General features: G+C 25.9%; 1 protein-coding gene across 1 annotated transcript in view; it reads right to left on the bottom strand.

Moving 5' to 3' along the window:
* Window positions 1-7,689: 7,689 nt before the first annotated feature.
* The window catches only part of wge (winged eye), a gene marked incomplete in the record, with an annotated part of 98,903 nt that continues 87,879 nt past the window's right edge, over window positions 7,690-18,713 (bottom strand). The window contains 7 exon segments of the mRNA XM_067050322.1: window positions 7,690-7,753; window positions 9,051-9,254; window positions 10,724-10,891; window positions 11,105-11,308; window positions 12,579-12,673; window positions 14,589-14,754; window positions 16,765-16,959. Coding sequence (XP_066906423.1) covers window positions 7,709-7,753; window positions 9,051-9,254; window positions 10,724-10,891; window positions 11,105-11,308; window positions 12,579-12,673; window positions 14,589-14,754; window positions 16,765-16,959 — 1,077 coding nt within the window.

Here is an 18,713-nt window from a genome sequence, read left to right as displayed (position 1 = left end):
AAAAACAAATAAATAGAAGAGTTTTCAACAGTTAATAGTAATTTATGTGAAAATACAGATATTGTAGTTAAATTTATTAGTCAAAATCAAGATATGGACAGCTTTCATGGAAACCCAGGTGCTGATAAGGATTAAAGAATTGCAACCTGGAACATTAAAATTGAAGAGAGGAAAAGGGTTTAAGGAAAAGAGGTTAAGCTTGAGAAGACTTACAAAGTGAACATACTCACCCTTAGTGAGATAATGAAGGGAAGTGGTACACTAAACCCTGAAAGTAATTATATTCTCATACAGGCTGAAGTTCCTCAAGGAAACTTCCTCCTATAACCAGGAAAACTATCTCATCAAGAATAATTCCAGCAAAATTTTCGTTTAGGATTACTCAACAAAATCGAAAACAAAGAACTATTCACGATAATGAGTGGAAGAAACTTTAATTCAAGAAAAATTTGGTTTCCAGTGTTGTTTACTATGCCTGTGGACTTCAATGAAGGTAAAGAGTTTGTAATGGAAACTGGACAACGCTTTACTAATTGCTATATCGACAATGGCAGCTCTTAAGTAACTCCTAGAGGAATAAATACAGAGAACAGTAAATTAACTTATAAGTCTATAAAAGTAATAACATATAAGAAATAACATTTTATTTCTCTTATATAATCTTTCTCTTATTTTTACATCATTTTGAACCTCGCCTCAGTTTACTTCTTTGTATCTTGTTATCTTACATTGACAACATATTTTTAGTTTTGTATCTTTTTTAACCCTGATAAAGCCTTGCAAAGTAGGATGAAATGTCGGCAAATAAACAGTTGTTGAAATATTTTTTGTTCCTTTTTGACTGCATCCCCGACCATCTCCTACATTTTTTTTTTTTAATTGAATTTTTAACAGTGAAATACAATATTTGTATTTTATTTACTAGATAAATTAAAGGGTTATTTTACAAATTCATTATTTCCAAAATTTCTTAAAATAACTATTTTATCAAACAATCATGCATTGAAATTAAGTAATATATTCTGAAACAATTTAAAATTCAGGAATATAGGAGACATTTCACAATCATTGCAGCAGCTGTCGCAGCCACTGCCATGACAGTGTTTACTAATATCAGAGCATGAGTGCACTTTTTGAACTATAAACCCAAATATATTCATGAGTATCCTTCTTGAACCTACTCCTCAAACATATTAAAAATTGTAAATGTAAAACAGCAGCTATCTCTTAACCCTTTCAGTTCGTAGTGGTCGGTAAAGTAAGGGCTCACCACATGTGGAATCCTATTTTTCCACTAAAGTTTATAAATACTTGGGAAATGGAGTACCAATTGGTAAAACAGAAAGGTAAAAATTATAATAATAAAATACTTTCTGGGACAATAAATGAGTATAATACAAAACTAATAATTTACAAATAGCACCTTCCATATTATTCTTCAATGGCAACTAATATTAATGTTAGTGATAATCTAATATATACAGAGATGTATATATCAGCGAAACAATTATTCAAAAATATAGTGTTTCACAAAATTAGTGATAAATGAAATCTACCCAATAAAGAGTCTATACATATTAAAATATAAGCGTAATTTTACATTAATTTAAAGTTTTATTTCCTAAACTACAAAAACAATAAATAAATGTCAAAGATCAAAGGAAGTAGCACAACTCTTTATATAACTAAACTGGTAAATAATTACATACATGTTGATTCTGTAAATATTGTGAATCAAATTAAATAGAGAAATAACAATACTTAATAAAGATAAAAATAAATATAAAGGAATGAATAGTGGAGTATCAAAGATAAAGCAATGAGTTTTCAAGTTCAGTTTAACTACCCTATGATGCATTGTACAGTTAAAACGGTTTAGTTTCACTTTTGATCCAAGAAAAACTGGATAAACTAAAAAAAACAAAAAAAATAATAAGAATCTATAAATATTTCATAGTTAAAATAGTATGAAATTATAGTTAATATGATTCAATACAATTAAGATAATACAACTGGCATTTCTTTATCTTTGATTCTTCCTAAAAGAATCTAGTAATATGCATCATTGACTACATTAAATACGGATACTTTATAAAGATATTTGTAAGAAATGTATACAAGCTATAGCTACATTGTGAATAACATTATATAATGTGTCCCTAAGTATTCAGGACACAGAGTAAGTAGCTTCCTCTATTAGAGAATGAAAGTGGTAACAAAATTTGTTTAAAAAAAAATATATATATTGAAAAAAGTATTATTATCTAATGATTTGTCAATTTTTAAAAGCACAATTGAAAAACTAAGGTTTCATTCAGTTATAACTATCAGATACCTGAGGAACATCAACAATCCAAACAAAATTGAATATATGAGTTGAATTATAAGTTGGAAACAGGAAATCTAATATGTAGCGAATGGGAAAATGTGAAATAGGAATAACACAATTAATTAAGCACTTTTTTTTTTTTTTGGAGGAAACTTGCTTAAATAACCATAGTATAAAAAAAAAACTGTAAAATATATAACATTTAATAGATGAATTAATCTCAAATAATAACAATAATTTTCAACGAATAGATGCTTAATAGATAACCAAGTATAATGAAAATCTTTTTACACCTTCTTAATCAAGTTAGATATTTAATGTGTTTTCCTTTTACTATTATCTAACTGCAATAACTATTTGGAGATGAACTTAGTTTACTGAATTATAAGTTTAAAGAAATCTATGTGATTAATAAATAAGAAAATTACCTTATACATCGTATATCTATTTTTAAATACATCATAAAACCAAAATTTTCAAAATACAGTTAAACCCCCAGATACTGAGTCTCCATAAACTGAATTTATCTATGTCAAATTAAATTTGTATACATCAAATAAAAGTTTTTAAATTAAACACATATACATGTGTATTATTCATTATGTAAATAAGAAAAAATGAATAAACAGAAAAAAAAAACAAGAAATGGAAGCACAATAAATAAAAGGGATTCAGATATTTATTTATAATATTTCTGAAGTTTTAGATAGCTGAATTAAAATAGAACACTGCTGCTAAAGACTTCAGCAGTATATCTCAAAATGCTGAATCATTAACCCCTGAAAACATTTCTTCAACCCCAACAATTTAGGTCCACCATGTTTTTAGGATGTGCTACATATGTGAGAATCATGATGATGAAAAATTTCAATGTAAATATACAATTTCTAGCAAGGAATCTTCAAGTTTGTATCAAGGGGTACTGTTGTATTTTATAGTAAGAAACTAGAATTTAGTAAGTACAAATAAAAAGTTAAAATTTTCAAAGCTCTCGGTTTTATTTACCTTGAAATTTCTGAAAAAGTATTAATATTGCACAGAAAAAAATATAATTATATTAATCGGTTACTTAAATGGCGATGCAACTCAAATATTTTTTTATACATCATATAGTATGAAAGGCAAATCTGTATCTACTTTTATTTTATGTTGGCTTTCCTTAACTACTGTATGAAACTATTACATTACAAAATCACAATTTTTAATAATTACAAATATTTAAGAAAAAATATTTTCTTTGAAGTTTTTTTTTTTTTTTTTTAAGATTCGTAGATGAATATAATAACTATACTTAACCTTTCAGTCAAAATTTGATTGGTTCTAAATTACGACTATTGACCTGTTAAACAAATTAACTAATTAATGCCTACCCACGGATCTATATAAGTTTATATTGTATCATGGATCACTATATATAACCCCTACATAGATACTGATTCCACATCTATTAAACATCTAAAACTAACACATTATTTCACATAACAAAACCAATGGAAACTATAAATAAAAAATATTAATTATTTAAAAAATCATAAATTAAATAGTTTTTTTTAACAGAATAATAATGACATAAAATATTAAAGACATATTTATTGGATTTGTGAAAATAAATTTGTCATTATTATTCTTTCAAAAAGTACATTATTAAAATTTGTGTATAATATAAATGTCTATTCAATATATCACAATTTTTTTTTTTTTTTTTTTTTGTGCAGTTGTCCTAATACACAAACACACATTGAGTCAAAAGAATTGCTAGATTTCACTATACTATACAATTTACAATGGGCAAATTTATTAGACAAAATAATGATATATACTTATTTTATATGTCATTTCTCATGTAAATATATATAATCCAAAATCTGATTTATAAATATTTATATAATGAAAAATAAAATATATTTACATTGGTTGTGAGATTGATGAAAATACATTTATCTATACAGTACTAACATATATAATGCCACTTGTTTCACTATTACTAAAATGGTTATCAATCGAATTTGCCCATAGGAAAATAAATTTTTACTAAAATTTTGGAAGGGTTTACAAAACCTATTGAAATGAAAAATTCTAAAAATAAAACTAAAATCATAATTATGCAAACAATTTGATGTTTAAAACACCATAAACAGAGACTGAATTTTCAAGAAATCTTGTATTTAGTTTGTCTTCTATTTATAATTGTTTGTGCTATTTGTATAATCATCAGTAAATGCATATATCTGAATTATTTTGGAATTTTTAATATAAAAAAAAATTTTTAAATTACTAGAAAGCTAGTGAGATTTATAAATATTATTTTAATTTTAGAATGAATGACTAATGGGATGAAAATACTTGACAAATTTTAAACAAAAATCAGCCATAGAAAAAAATCCTCAATTTTGACAAAATGGGTTTTTAGTGCACACAAATATGCTCGACTCTACTTACTTCAGCAGATTTTGAAAACCCTTCAACTAGTAAATATTTTAAATGACTAGAGGTTTAGTTTCAAAAAAATTGAATATAAATTCTTATTGGTCATTTAGAAAAATAAAAACTTGTATAGCTTTTTTTTTATTTCTATATTTTAAGTCCTACTTTTTTTTTTTTTTTTTTTTTTTTTTTTATTCCTATTGACTTTTTTTTTTTGACTGATTAAACATTACATTTTTCTATTTTATTGTTCTCACAAACTAAGGAAGGCTTTTATGTCTCTTATTTTTGTACTGATTCTATTGATGATTATACTTGTTCTTGACACAACCAATTTAGTATTTAAATTTCATATTCATCACTTACAAGACTCATTATTTATTAAAATTTTGGAATGAAATTTTTCATTTATTTCAGTCAGTGTATTTGTATTGTAATATTGGAGAGACAGCATATATGACCAATTTCAAAGCATATAGGTTTTTATAACCTATTTTAGTTTTTGTTCCATTCTAATCCAGTTTGAATTTATCTACAAAAAAAAAAAAAATTGTATTAGCAAAACCACAAAAATATACTTTCTGGGAATTTGACTAGGGGAGGCATTCAAAAAATGATATTTCAAACTATGTATTTTTGCTAGAAGGTACACTATTGAATTTAAAGTGCATAAAAAAAAACCTAAACATTATTACAGAGGACAACAATATAACCTTGACCAAACATGGCAAATTAGTATTTAAACTAGAAAAAATAATGCCTGATATTCATATTAAAAATAATACATTCTACTAGTCATATGAAGGGGTTTAAGTCAGGGTACTATAAGAGACAATGATTTAGAGTTAAGTCCAGAAATTTAGCCTAGAAAGGATAAAATATTAAAACAAAAATTAATCAAGATGCAGCCTCAAAATTGTGTTTATTGATTTGCACAATGGTGTAAATCATTTTCATCTGTTCAAAATGAACCATAAGTAAAATTTATAAAATTATACTCCACAATTACCTTTAATTGAACTTAATATCAATATTTTATTGGTTTCCCATACTTTGATGGGAAATAGGAATTTACCACAATAAATTTAGAAAAACCACCTGTTTCTCAAATTGAATATTTAAGCACTAACACCACTCTGACGTTAACCCCATCATATCTAAGAATATAAACATGTTTAGTATACTAAATTTATAGCTAAGCAAATACAAGAAGAGCAAACAGCTGATGTCATCTTTAACATTATAAGACTGCCCATAATATCTTCTAGGATTGTATTTACTTTATTCTTAATAGTCTTAGCAGGTGGTTATATATACATTGTAACAAAGTTTGAAGTGATTGATGGAAAAAGATAATAAAAGTTATTGTTTGAAATTGCAACTTAAAAGCTTTAAAAAACAAAACAAAATTATCACAGGAAAGGAGGGTATAGGAAAGAAGAAGCATTTTTTTTTTTTATAACATATTACAAATTCTGAGGAAAAAAAAAATGTACACAAGGAATACTATGTACACTAATTGTGATATTTAACAAATATTCGAAAGTATATATAAAACATATCTAACAATATACATACATATATATGCATATATATTATCTATATATATGATTTTAACCTTTTTATAAGATTAATAGATATATGCATGTTTCAAATATATACACACATATTATTCTGATGTCAATGTTATTTATTCATTTCAATACAAGAAACTGATAAAAACTGATATAAATGGCACGTACAGAGCGCACTACATATTTTTGATTTCACTAAAATAAAATTAAATGCTTCATTTATCTATATTTCATTAAATATACAAATGTGCCAACAGGTTTATATAGAGGTTTGCAAGAAATACAAAGCGTATAGTTTGCTGCTAAATACAGGAAGACTTACTTAGTTTTATATTAAAACTGATTTGTTATTGTTACTTATCTAAGAGTATTCTTATATCAAACGGAAACTGATATCAGTTAGTAACATTTTGATAAATAAATTCAGTGCTGTTGTCACAGATATGTTGACATAATAAACACTGATAAATTTTGATCCCCCCATTCCAACTTTTCGCCATAACAGAATAGTCCCATCATTTTCATATGATGAAGTTTAATAGATTGCTAATTTCCACATTTTTTTTTTTAAATATATTTATGTTTTTAGAATATGTAGAAAAGCTCTTGTGAGATATACAATAATGCTAGGAGAGTATAAAAATATATTCTCATCAAAAATAAAATAAGTATTTATATATCTGAATTTTTTGTATCTTTACGAGCCAATAAAAAGGGAAGTAAAGATAAAAAAAAAAGAAGTACTATTAAATATACAACTCGTGTTTCAATCGTTAAAAAGGTTATTACTTCTGAAAAAATGAAAAAATATAAACAGCAAAATGATTTAATATCAAATTTATTTCATAAGTTAAAAAATAATGCATTTTTTCAATGCAAAGAGCTTTTTACAACATTTAAAAATTATTTAACGTTTTCCTGATTACAATAATTGAGGGTTCATTTATTTACAACCTCGTACTGTGACAACAAGTTCTATTACATCTAAAACAGCGGGACATCACTTTTTCTTAATGATTATTTTTGATTATTAAAACTTCAACATTAGTCAACATAAACGGTTATATTTATAATCTTTACAAACAATATTACTGAGAATATATATATATATATATTTATGTACAAATAATATTCATCACAACTACTTATAATAGCAGGTAACGTTCGGACATCCTGCACGAAATATAATTTAGAGTCACTAAACTTTATAAGCTATGGACAAGTCTCACTAATAGTGACTGTATTTTTTTTTTACAAGCCTATTTTTATGCCTAAAGCCTAATGTAAGGAAAAGGCAAGAATATATACCTATATATAGAGTTTAACCTACTAAGTATTAATAATATGAAAATAATTTGAAAATGCTTTTAATTTTCTTTATTCAAGGATTCTTCATAAGCCCTTTTACATCACACTCAGCTTCAACCTGAAAAATTAAATAAAATAAATAAAAATTAAATACTACATGTTTTATAATAAATACATTTATGAACATATTACCTAGTCAAAAAGTAAAAATTACACTAACTTGATCAACTGTGTTTCCAACTGAACAGTTCTTCATTTTAATATAAAAAATTACTTACATTTCACAGAAATTTTGTATCAATAAGAGAAAGAATAAAATTCAAGGTTATCTTTTTATCAGATAATGTTTGTTTTCAGCTTAACCCTAACCTATTGAAACTTCCATACATCAATAATCTTTAATTGTTTTTTTTTTCTTTTTCCAGGAACACTGAATCTTTATATATATTGACCAAAATTTCTATGTATCAAATAAAAATTTCAAACTGAATTATATAGACATAAGGGAAAATAGCTTAAATAAATGGAGATCTATGTGTATTGGTTCTACAATACCAAAAAGAAATTAAATTACAATTCTTGGATTATTTTTATCTTAGAATCCCAAGGGAGCCTTCTGTCCTCAGATTTTAAATTCAGAGTTAAATTGGTTCTCCAAAAATTGTCAGTATTTCCTGGCTTCCTTCTTCGACCAATTTATTCATTCCCAGTGTCCATCATATATCTCTGATCTCCTTTAGTTCAACATTCCTACAAAACCCGTTCTCAGCCTACATATATACACATGGCCCACTGAACTGTAGCCTTTGGCAGATCTTAACTAATACAATCCTCATATAATTCCACATCTCTTTTCTAATTCCATAACTTCTTTCATCCCTTGAACGTATATCCTCCCAACCTTCAAATATTGATTAACAGCTGTTTTAATTTGTAAATGAATAGATGGATATAAGGAAGACGACAGGATGCCATCCAATTAAAGCATTAATAATGATAGTTACTGGTTAACCACTTTCTCTGGTAGTAGATAATTCCCTAAATTTAATTAATCTTTCCATTATAAAAATGTGAATAATTCAAATCACAATTCAATAATTGAAAATATAGAGGAATAAACAAGGACAGTTAGACCGCAGGTTACAACAAACAACTATTCAATGGATTAATAAATAAGTACTAAATTAATAGGAAAAAAAAAACAAGTTTATTAACTTCATTTATCAGGTTCTTTTGTATTTTGCATTATTCTGTACTGTCATTGTATAGTGTATATGTACATGTATATGTGTGTGTGTGTATATATATACACACACATACATACATACACACACACAATATATATACAATACAGAATTCATATAGCATGAATATAGGAATAAAAAAATTCATTAAAAACTTATTTTAGTACTTACTTCGGGTTCGAGATCTAATTTAGCAGCTGCAGGCTCATAGTGCCCAGCTAAATAATATGTTTCATGGTTTTCATAAACTGAATCCACGAAACCAGGATTAGCTTCTGCTTTTTCATGAAATTTTGTAAAAGGCAGAACTTCACACCTGTGAGATATTGTTTGTACATCATTGTTGTCTAGATGTGGAGATCGAAACAGACCGCCCTTAAAAAATAAGTATGTAAAATTAAAAGCTCTGTTGAAATCAGCCATGAGAATGAATAGTATTATAATGTAGAAACACCAACTAACAAATACACCACATTAATATTGACAGCCACATGTATCTATCTTAATTGCATAAAAAGGTTAAATCTAGATTTTTTTAAATTAATTAAAAACATATTCCATCATTAGGTTTTTAGTACAGGCAGTTTTACTGGCAATAGGTGCTTAAAAGAAAAGTATAAATGTTTATTTTGAAGAAGATAATTTTGTTAAGTAAGAATAAGTAATTGTGAATTGACTAATCCTACTACAGTATTATTTCACGTTTCCTTTTGAGTTTTTTTCATTTCTATATATAAATATATAAGTATTCTAATGTATACATCTATGTTCTAATAATGTAGCAATCTAAGTATATAAGAATATAAGCATTCTAAATAGGTGTAATATCCTTAAATAATCAGGTTTTGTACTTATGTCAGATTCCATTCCTTGGCAAGTGACTTAAAAAGTTAAATCAAATTGTAACAAAGTTAAGTTGTACGCTACAAAAATGTGTGCACACGCATAAAGGTATATTCTGGCGCCTTTAGTTTATCTATAAAGTCTTTTATATATTGAGCACTAAATTTTAAGAACTATATTTTTCATACTAATTGATTTTTTGAATGGATTTGTTCAATAAAAAAAATTAATTTTTTTAAAAACACAAATTTGCTTGACGCAGAATGGTTCCTAGAATAAAATGAGATCACCTGAAATGAGAACTAACTGGATTGTTGCAGGTTTTATGATTCTGTCCACTTATGTAAGTGCCAACATAATTTCCTTGGTACACCTGTATTTTGAAAAGAATATGTCTGATCTGGCCCAATTTTGAAGAAAAGTTAGGGATTAGTGTTGAAATGATCTAGTAAAAATTTTATCAAATACCATCCACTACTTTCACTTTAATATGTGTAAATAGATTTCCCTGATATGCCTATATTTTGAAAATGGTTTGTCTCGAACACTGTATTCTCAAATGACAAAAATTAGCATTCATACATAAATAATTATGTAGCGAATAAATATTTAAAGGAAAAGGATAATTTTCTGAAAATAAAATATGAGATTTAGACAAAAAGTAAGATAAAAATATTGAGGAAGCTAAACTGAAAAAAGAAAACATTTTTTATCCATTATATGAACAAAAAGTAGAAAAATAAAAAAAATTGCAAACACAAAGGATTTCATATTTGGAGTGATTCAGTGAACAATGGATGTGTAAAAACATAATAACTATAGAAAGCAGTAAAATTGGTCATTTATCGAAGCTATAAGACATATTTTCAAAACAATCAATAAAATTTATCAAACTTAATCAAAATAATTTAACAATCAGTCAATGTAAATTACATTTTCAATGTAAAGAACGCCAATATTATATTTTTAAAAGAAAAATCCATTTTGTATTTTCTACTTACCGGATAAGGAAGTTTATCCGGACATCCTATGGTTTCTTCAGGATGGTAAAACCAAGAAACCCTCACGGTCATGTTTTTCTTCATTTGGTACTGCCAGAATGATTCTATATGTCCAATGAAAGGTCTGTCAGGGCGACCAGTTGAAACAAATACAGCACAATCACCAACCTTAAAAAATAATAGATCTTTAAATAAGCTTGAATTTATGGACTTAGATATTTTAAACAAGAGGTATTAGATGTAATTTTCTTCAAGAAAGTTAATGTATAAATAATTTAAAATTATAGTATTTTGAAATAAATATAAAACTATAAATAATACAAAAACAATTAAATCCCAAACAGAGATAGCATCAAATAAAACTAACAAAATAATACTCACAGAAATAATTTCTTTTCCTCTCTGTATAGCTTTATAACAGATCCTGAGACCCTTTCCTCTGGGCCCCAATGGTCGACCTTTCTTCACGCCGGTTCCCACCCATGACCACATTTCATGTTTTTCAGGAAGGAAAGCAGCTATCTTTGATTTAGGACCAGTTATCGAACTGTTTGATCCATTCATTAAAACTTCCTCACTTTTGTTCTGTAAATTAAAATTTAAAATAAATGACTATTAAAATTAATATCAAAATTAATTTGTACATTTGATAAATTAAGAGGTTATCTATTAAAATAATAAATAAAACAATAAACAATATTTTGTTAAAATGAATAAAACCGGTCTGTAAGTTTTTAGAACTGACTTATTGATCACTGAATATCAAAAACAATGCCTATGAAATTAAAATAATTAATGGTGGTTCCTATTAAGCTATAAATATACAATAAAGTTGCATTTTAATAAATTCAAACTATTAGGTGGTTTTAAAAAAATTATTTACAAACTCTAAAAACAAAGAATTATTTTTTGGAAAAATTCCAAACTAATTGTCTCCTGGAACATAGTGCCCACTCTTTGAAAAAATAATTTAACACTTAACAAAAAAAAATGAACTTCACCTAAATCAAATGAATATTATGAAATATACAGAAAATTTATCCATATTTATTTTAAAATATTCTATGCAAGTTCTCACTGAAGCCCAATTTATTAAGGTATGGAATAAAAATGGAATGCATTTAGTTATGTAAATAAGCCCCCGTTGTTTCAAACTATTGTCTTAGATGAAAAAGAAAATTAGCTTTAGTTACGGGATTGATTTTTATTGAGCATGAGTTTGTCGTTGCTTGATTTGTCTTCCTAATAAGTTTTATTAAGTCATTAAAAAAATCAAGCTACGTGGTATAATCACACTTATTTAAAACTACAAAATTTAACAAGTATAAACCGACAGTTTACTAACAATAAAATTTGAAATATAAAAACTTTTAACATTCATAACATTCATCGTTTCATTTAGGGACAAACAGTTCGGCCACTGCCAATATTTTATTTGTTTATTTCTAAGTCTCACAATAAATATCCTGAAGACAACTTTTTGAAATATTGTTTTATCTGGAATCTTTTTCTTTATATAATGTATTAAAAAAAAACTTTAAAGGCCAGATTATTAATTTTACAATAATATAACTACAATATAACAAAAGTAAAATATAAACAGGAAGCCTATATTTTTTTCTTCTCCAAAGAATTTCATAAGGTTCTACGTACATAGGCCATAATGTATGATAGTAAAATCCATTTTTTTACTTTTTTCCTTTAATTTATAGTAATATATATATATATAATATATGTAATAATATTATATTTTTCAGAGGGAAAAAAAAAAATATACTTCTCATTTAAAGTATGAGCGCACAGAAGAAAATTAATAGGAGCTATTTCAGTCTTTGAAAATATAAACTATACATGCCTTTTCCTTGTCCTCTTTATCACAATTAGGGCTGGGTGTTCCAATATCGCTTGATTTATCGGTAACAGGTTCACTCTCTTTTTTTTTCGACTCATCTATACAGAAAGTAATAGATTACCAGTCAAACAATTATTCAGTTGGTTTGAGTAAGATGAACAAAAAAACTATAACTATGAAACATTCACAATCCAGCATTAAATATTTTAATGTAATAAGTAACATTTGTTCATATTTAATAAATTTTTATAATCAATTCAGTATAGTTAACAATAGCACTTTCTTTTACTCTATAATAATTTTCAATACTGAGTGCTGGTTCTGTACTAACTTGTTCAACCACCCCAACCTCAAAACACAGTTAAGTTTTGAATACAAAGGACACTTTTATTTTAAAATGAACAAACACTCAAATTTTAAACTATTATTAATTTTATAAATATTATAATTTTAAATTCAAATTAATTATTAATTTATTACGTTATTAGCTGCATTTATCATGAAATCATTAAACTTAGAATTCAGTTTTTAAATAATATAGGATTTTACTGATTTTCTTTGATTTAAGATTTAGTTTTAATATAGAATTCACTTTTTATATAATATAGGATTTTAGTGATTGTCTTTGATTAAAGATTTAGGCCTGAGGAAAAATTTCCAAATTAAAGCTATTCTACTAAGCACTAACAAATATTTAGAAACCATATATATTCCATTTCAAATAACTTTTGGCCCGCCCATGCTTCAACATTTGCTATAAATCTATTTTATTTATTTGTACATTTGATTTGATTTTCAATTAATAGTCAACATTCACAACACTGAAATTTTAGTGTAATATTGTTAAGGTCAAATTTTAAAATGGAGGACTATTTTGAAACATTATAACTTAGAATATCTTTGCGAGAGACTTTTTTAAAATCAAAAATATTACATATAACAGAATTATAAAGTTTATAAACAAGATATCATAATTTTTACTAGAAAATAATGGAACACAATAACTTGATAATAAATAAGATTTGTTTTTCTAAAATATTTTAGATATCTGTAAATTTAAAATAGATTTATAGAACCTATCAATGCAATAGACTTCGAAGTCTGAGACTTCAACTGAAATTATGAATTATATTTAAAACTTAAGTCCCAAAATTAAAATTAAAAACCATTTATGTATATTTATCAAAACCAGATGTTTTTTAAACATACTTCCCAATTTTAAAAAAGACATAGTTTTGTTGATAAATCTAGAGTTGAAAAGACTAGATACCACCACCATGTAATAGTATGTTAAAATAGGAGCTTGGAAACATTAATATATACATGGACATTTATTGATATTACTTACAGTAACGGTAACACATACAGAATAATATTGATCATGCAACCAAACATAATTTAACCCAGTACTGAAAGGAACTGAAAGCATTTGACCGGATTCAACTGAAATCAGAACTTTTCATAAAGTACTTAGAGCACACAGATAAATTTAATCAATTGAATACTTCAACAAGTTCCAAAGAGAATATGACATTTCATCTGTGAGATCTAGTACATCATTATTACATTTCTTTTCTAACCAATTTCTAGACTGAAACAGATTTGAAAACTGAAATTTCATTGCTAAGATTTTTAAATGATTAATAGAAAATATAATCACAGATATAATTTTGATTTCAAAATATTTTAAAATAATTTAAATATATCTGTCTATAAAAAACTCAGTTAGTAAATAATATATATGTACAATTCATTAAGCAATGTTATTTAAAGGAGGAATAAACATTGTGATTTTTATTCACAACCAGTTAATATAAACTAATGAACTGTGCAAGAATTAATGTTAATGTTTGTAATAATTTATATATTCCGACACCAGTATACACGGATTAATGTACAATGCAATGCGTTAATGAACAATTAAAAATGTTAATACATTTACTTCAGGTTAGAAAATAAACGTGCAAAACAGAAGAATCCTTTCAAATGGAGAGAATAATATATTTTAATTACCACGAGAATGTTTATGTTTGCGACTCCTGAGGTGCTTATGCTTACATTTGTGTGTCTTGCACCCTTCTCTGTGTTTATGATGTTTGTGATGCTTGTGAATCTTCTCTCCATGCCTGTTCTTCCGTTCTTTCTCCAGTGCCTCCTGCTTCTCACTCTGGAAAAAATTCTGAATAAAACGTTGGATTGCAGTATTAACTCTTTTATACTTTTTTACAAATACTTGCCAAAAAAAATAATAATTAAATAAACATATATAAATTTAATCATAACTTAATAACTTCAAAATCTACCAATTAATTTCTTATTGAAAGGTTTATTGAATTGTTTTGTAATATTATTTCTAAAAGAAAATTTACAAAATTAATTAAAATTTTATTTATCCAATCTGATAACATACGACAATAATGTCCCTTTTCAAGTCAAGATAATATTTTTTAACTGTTAATTTGACCAACATTCTAACATCATTACTAGGTACCAATAAGGTAAAAGCCTGAAGATTTTAATGATGTAAGAAACTTGACCAAATTTACAATTAAAAAATGTATATGGACTTCAGAATAGACATTACAGAATTCCGAAATAATATCAAATTATACCAATATCACTTCCACAAAAATCTAATTATTCTTCCAAAAAAAATAAATAACAATAAATAATTGGAGGAATTCTTCATAAATAAATTAATTGCTTGACTTTGAAGAATACTAATTAATGCTAATAGGTGAAACATATTTAATAATGAAATATTCTCTAACAGCTTATATAGGAGTTAATTAACCAAACATTTTCAGAATTTTAAAAAACTTTGTAGAAACTGACCAAATATTAACAACTATTATTCATAAGTCTAAATATTTTAATAAGATAAGGAATTTTACCAAATACACAATTAAAAAAGATTATGTTAAATCGTAATTAACTTTTTTCTGTAGACATTTGAAACATCAGATTGAATGAATAGAATAGAAAAAAGTTTGAATGTAGATATAAGAGATATGTATAAGGACAAAAATGGTAAACTCCCTCTATAAAATACTATTGACACTTGTTACAGACACCAACAAAATTTTTAGGACAACGCATGTAGAAAGAAACCACAATAAGCTGCAAAATATAAATTTTTCAAAGGTCTAATATTTGCTAATAATTAAAAAAGGGAATAACATTGGAATATTTTCAAGAATGTATCTTAATAAAAGAGGACATTACTGTTATCGGACTTATAATAAAGTTCAATATAATTAAAATAATCTATACATTATATTGGGTATTTACGAGTTCTACGCTATTTAATTTACACCATAAACGAATCAAGACTAGTTACCAAAATAAAAACTATAGAATAACATCAATGGTCAACAAAGCTTGATAATATATTCCATTTCATTTCATTTAATCTGATGTATATTAAGGAAATCAGTTTCATAGAGTTAAAATTGATAAGTCAGTAACATTAATTTAAACAATCTATATTACTATATTCCTACTCATCAAATTTTACTTAGCATATTATAAATATATATTTATTAGTTAAAAATATTTTTATTTTAATAAAAATAAATTTTTTATTATTATTAAATTTCTTCAGAAAAAACAACTTTTAAATAAATAATAGTCAACCTACTACTTAAATTTATTTAAAACAACCAATACAATATAATTATTATAAATAATAACAGAGATAGGAAAAAAAATTACTTAGAAAAATAGAGATTGTATCTAATTCACTCATTTATTATCTAGTCTATTTTTAGTTTAATTGATGAATGAAATAGGTTCCAACACACTTCTTTTACTTTATAATCAAATTTTTTTGAATTGAAAAATATAACCATAAACTATTAATTTCAATTAACTATTTTAAAAAGGTCTTTCTCAAGTATTTTAGATTTTTCCAAAAAATTAAAGAGTGATCGCTGTTCAAATATACAATGATTTTTTTTATTTTAACAGCCTATCAGAAACACTGTGATTATAGAAAAGAAGAAAAACTGTTATTTTTAAAAAATATTCTTTACTATTGATATTGTTTCATAAAAAAAACGAAACAAATATTTTGAATTATAACAAAGACCAATCCACCATAGTGTCACTCCTATTATTAATCAAAGAGCTGAGTTATTTAAATTATAATTTATAAATTAATGAAATAAAAGATTTATCAAATATTTACCTGTAAAACTGACATGATTTCGTCTGCACCATCTCCATCAATCACACTGTTTTTTTCAGCTTCGTCTTGAGATGTTTCCTCATTAATCTTTTTATTATTTTTTTCTAAAAATTCTGGATTTGTAATTTCCACTTTCTCCTCAGTTTCTGCAGAGGAAATAGAAATATTTTCTGGTTCTGTACAAGTTTCAATAGTCTGAAATTTGTTTCGAAATGGTTAATAAGTGGCATTAAAAAAACTAATGCAATACATACTCAATTTTGTAAATGAAAATTCACAAACATTAAATTTTATAAAGAAAGTTACTATACAATATAATTTCAAAACTATTATGTCAAAATATTTGTAAATTGTAATTATGTTATAATATTAAGTAAAGTATTTAGCATGACTATTATGATACCAATGAGAATCATTATAAAAAACCTCCAGAAAATATAAAACTTTATGGTTTGTTTAATTGGCAATGCTAATGAATCTGGTTACTTTTATAATGATAATAAAATGTTAGTTTCGAAATTTGTACCAAATATATTCCTCCGAGCCATATATTTTTTTAAATTGTAGATTAGACTATTCATTTTTTATACTAGAATATCTACTTTCAATCCAAATACTAAATACTTATTTATTTTCAAAAGGATCAGATCTCAATGAATGTGAACTATAAAGGATGCATAGTTAGAAGAAACAATCAAATACTTTAAATCAGGAGTGGTCAAAATGTTTGCAATATATGTCACATATATAAAGTCTCCTATATTGAGGCGTCTAACAACTTTATCCCCTAACGTGAAATTTCTTAATAACAAGAACCACTTGCTTTTTGATTCTCTGCCAATCAGTAGCATCTATCGATAGTAATTTTGTTACCTACATTCTACCTTATTCCTAAACAACAATCCGATACAATTCCATCCATAGGTTAAAAACCTTGGTGTCACTATAGACCAAACGCTCTCCTGGAAAAACCATGTTTCCCATATTTCCTGTCGTACCTTTTCCACCCAGAAGTGTTTAAATTATCTTCGTCACCTACTTCCTTTTGAAACCCACAGGCTTCCTTACTTTCTTAATATTCCCCCACTTTGACTATTGTTGTGTGGTTTATGGGGGAGTCTCTGGGGATCTCGAAACAAAATTAAAACAGTTAATTAATTGCTTTGTACAATTCATCTTTGGGTCCCTAGGGACGCCTCTGTCACCCGATTTTATGAAGAGTTGAAGTGACTTTACCCCTCCCTCCGTCGAAAATATTTCCTTGCTTCCTTTCTCTATCAAGTTATCCAATCCTGCCGTCAATCGTACATCTCAGATATCCTTCAATTTAAGTCCTCAGTGCATTCCCGCAATACCCACTCACGGCCTTCAGACTTATATGTAACTGCCCATCGAACCGCAGCCTTTGGTAGATCTTTCCTCTTTCCAATGGAATTCTATTCCCTCCTTTATTCGAAGTTCTAATACCCTTCCAATCTTCAAATCCCATATCTTCGACTACCTTCTGTCCTCCCAATTCCGTAAGAATAACAATTGAAAGTTTCAAAAAAGTTCTATATATTTTCTGTATTTTATGTCTTAGATTTTCGTTTATAATTGTAAATATGTACACTAGCAGAAATTATCTCTTTTCATTTATTATTTTTTAGTTTAATTGTATTTGATTTTTTATCATTATTTTTCTTTTTATTTACTATCAGTAGTCATCTTATGTTTTATAATATAAAAAGTGGTCTTATTTTATTTGTTTTATCACTATTTTATATATTCTGTTAATTATTGTTGTTTATTTGTATCTTTTTAAATTCATAGTATTATTTTATTTTATGACATTTTGTAATTTCATCTATTTGGCAATTTACTCTAAGATTCTAAAGCCTAATTTTGACGCCCTGTAAATTATTCTACAGGGATCAATCCCAGAATAAATAAAGATTATTATTATTATT

Source organism: Halyomorpha halys, unplaced genomic scaffold (genome assembly GCF_000696795.3).
Source record: "Halyomorpha halys isolate HHAL.00 unplaced genomic scaffold, Hhal_1.1 Scaffold602.1, whole genome shotgun sequence".
In the NCBI taxonomy this organism is placed as follows: domain Eukaryota; kingdom Metazoa; phylum Arthropoda; class Insecta; order Hemiptera; family Pentatomidae; genus Halyomorpha; species Halyomorpha halys.
The sequence above is the reverse complement of the archived record's forward strand: the minus strand, read 5'-3'. Positions and strand labels throughout refer to the sequence as shown.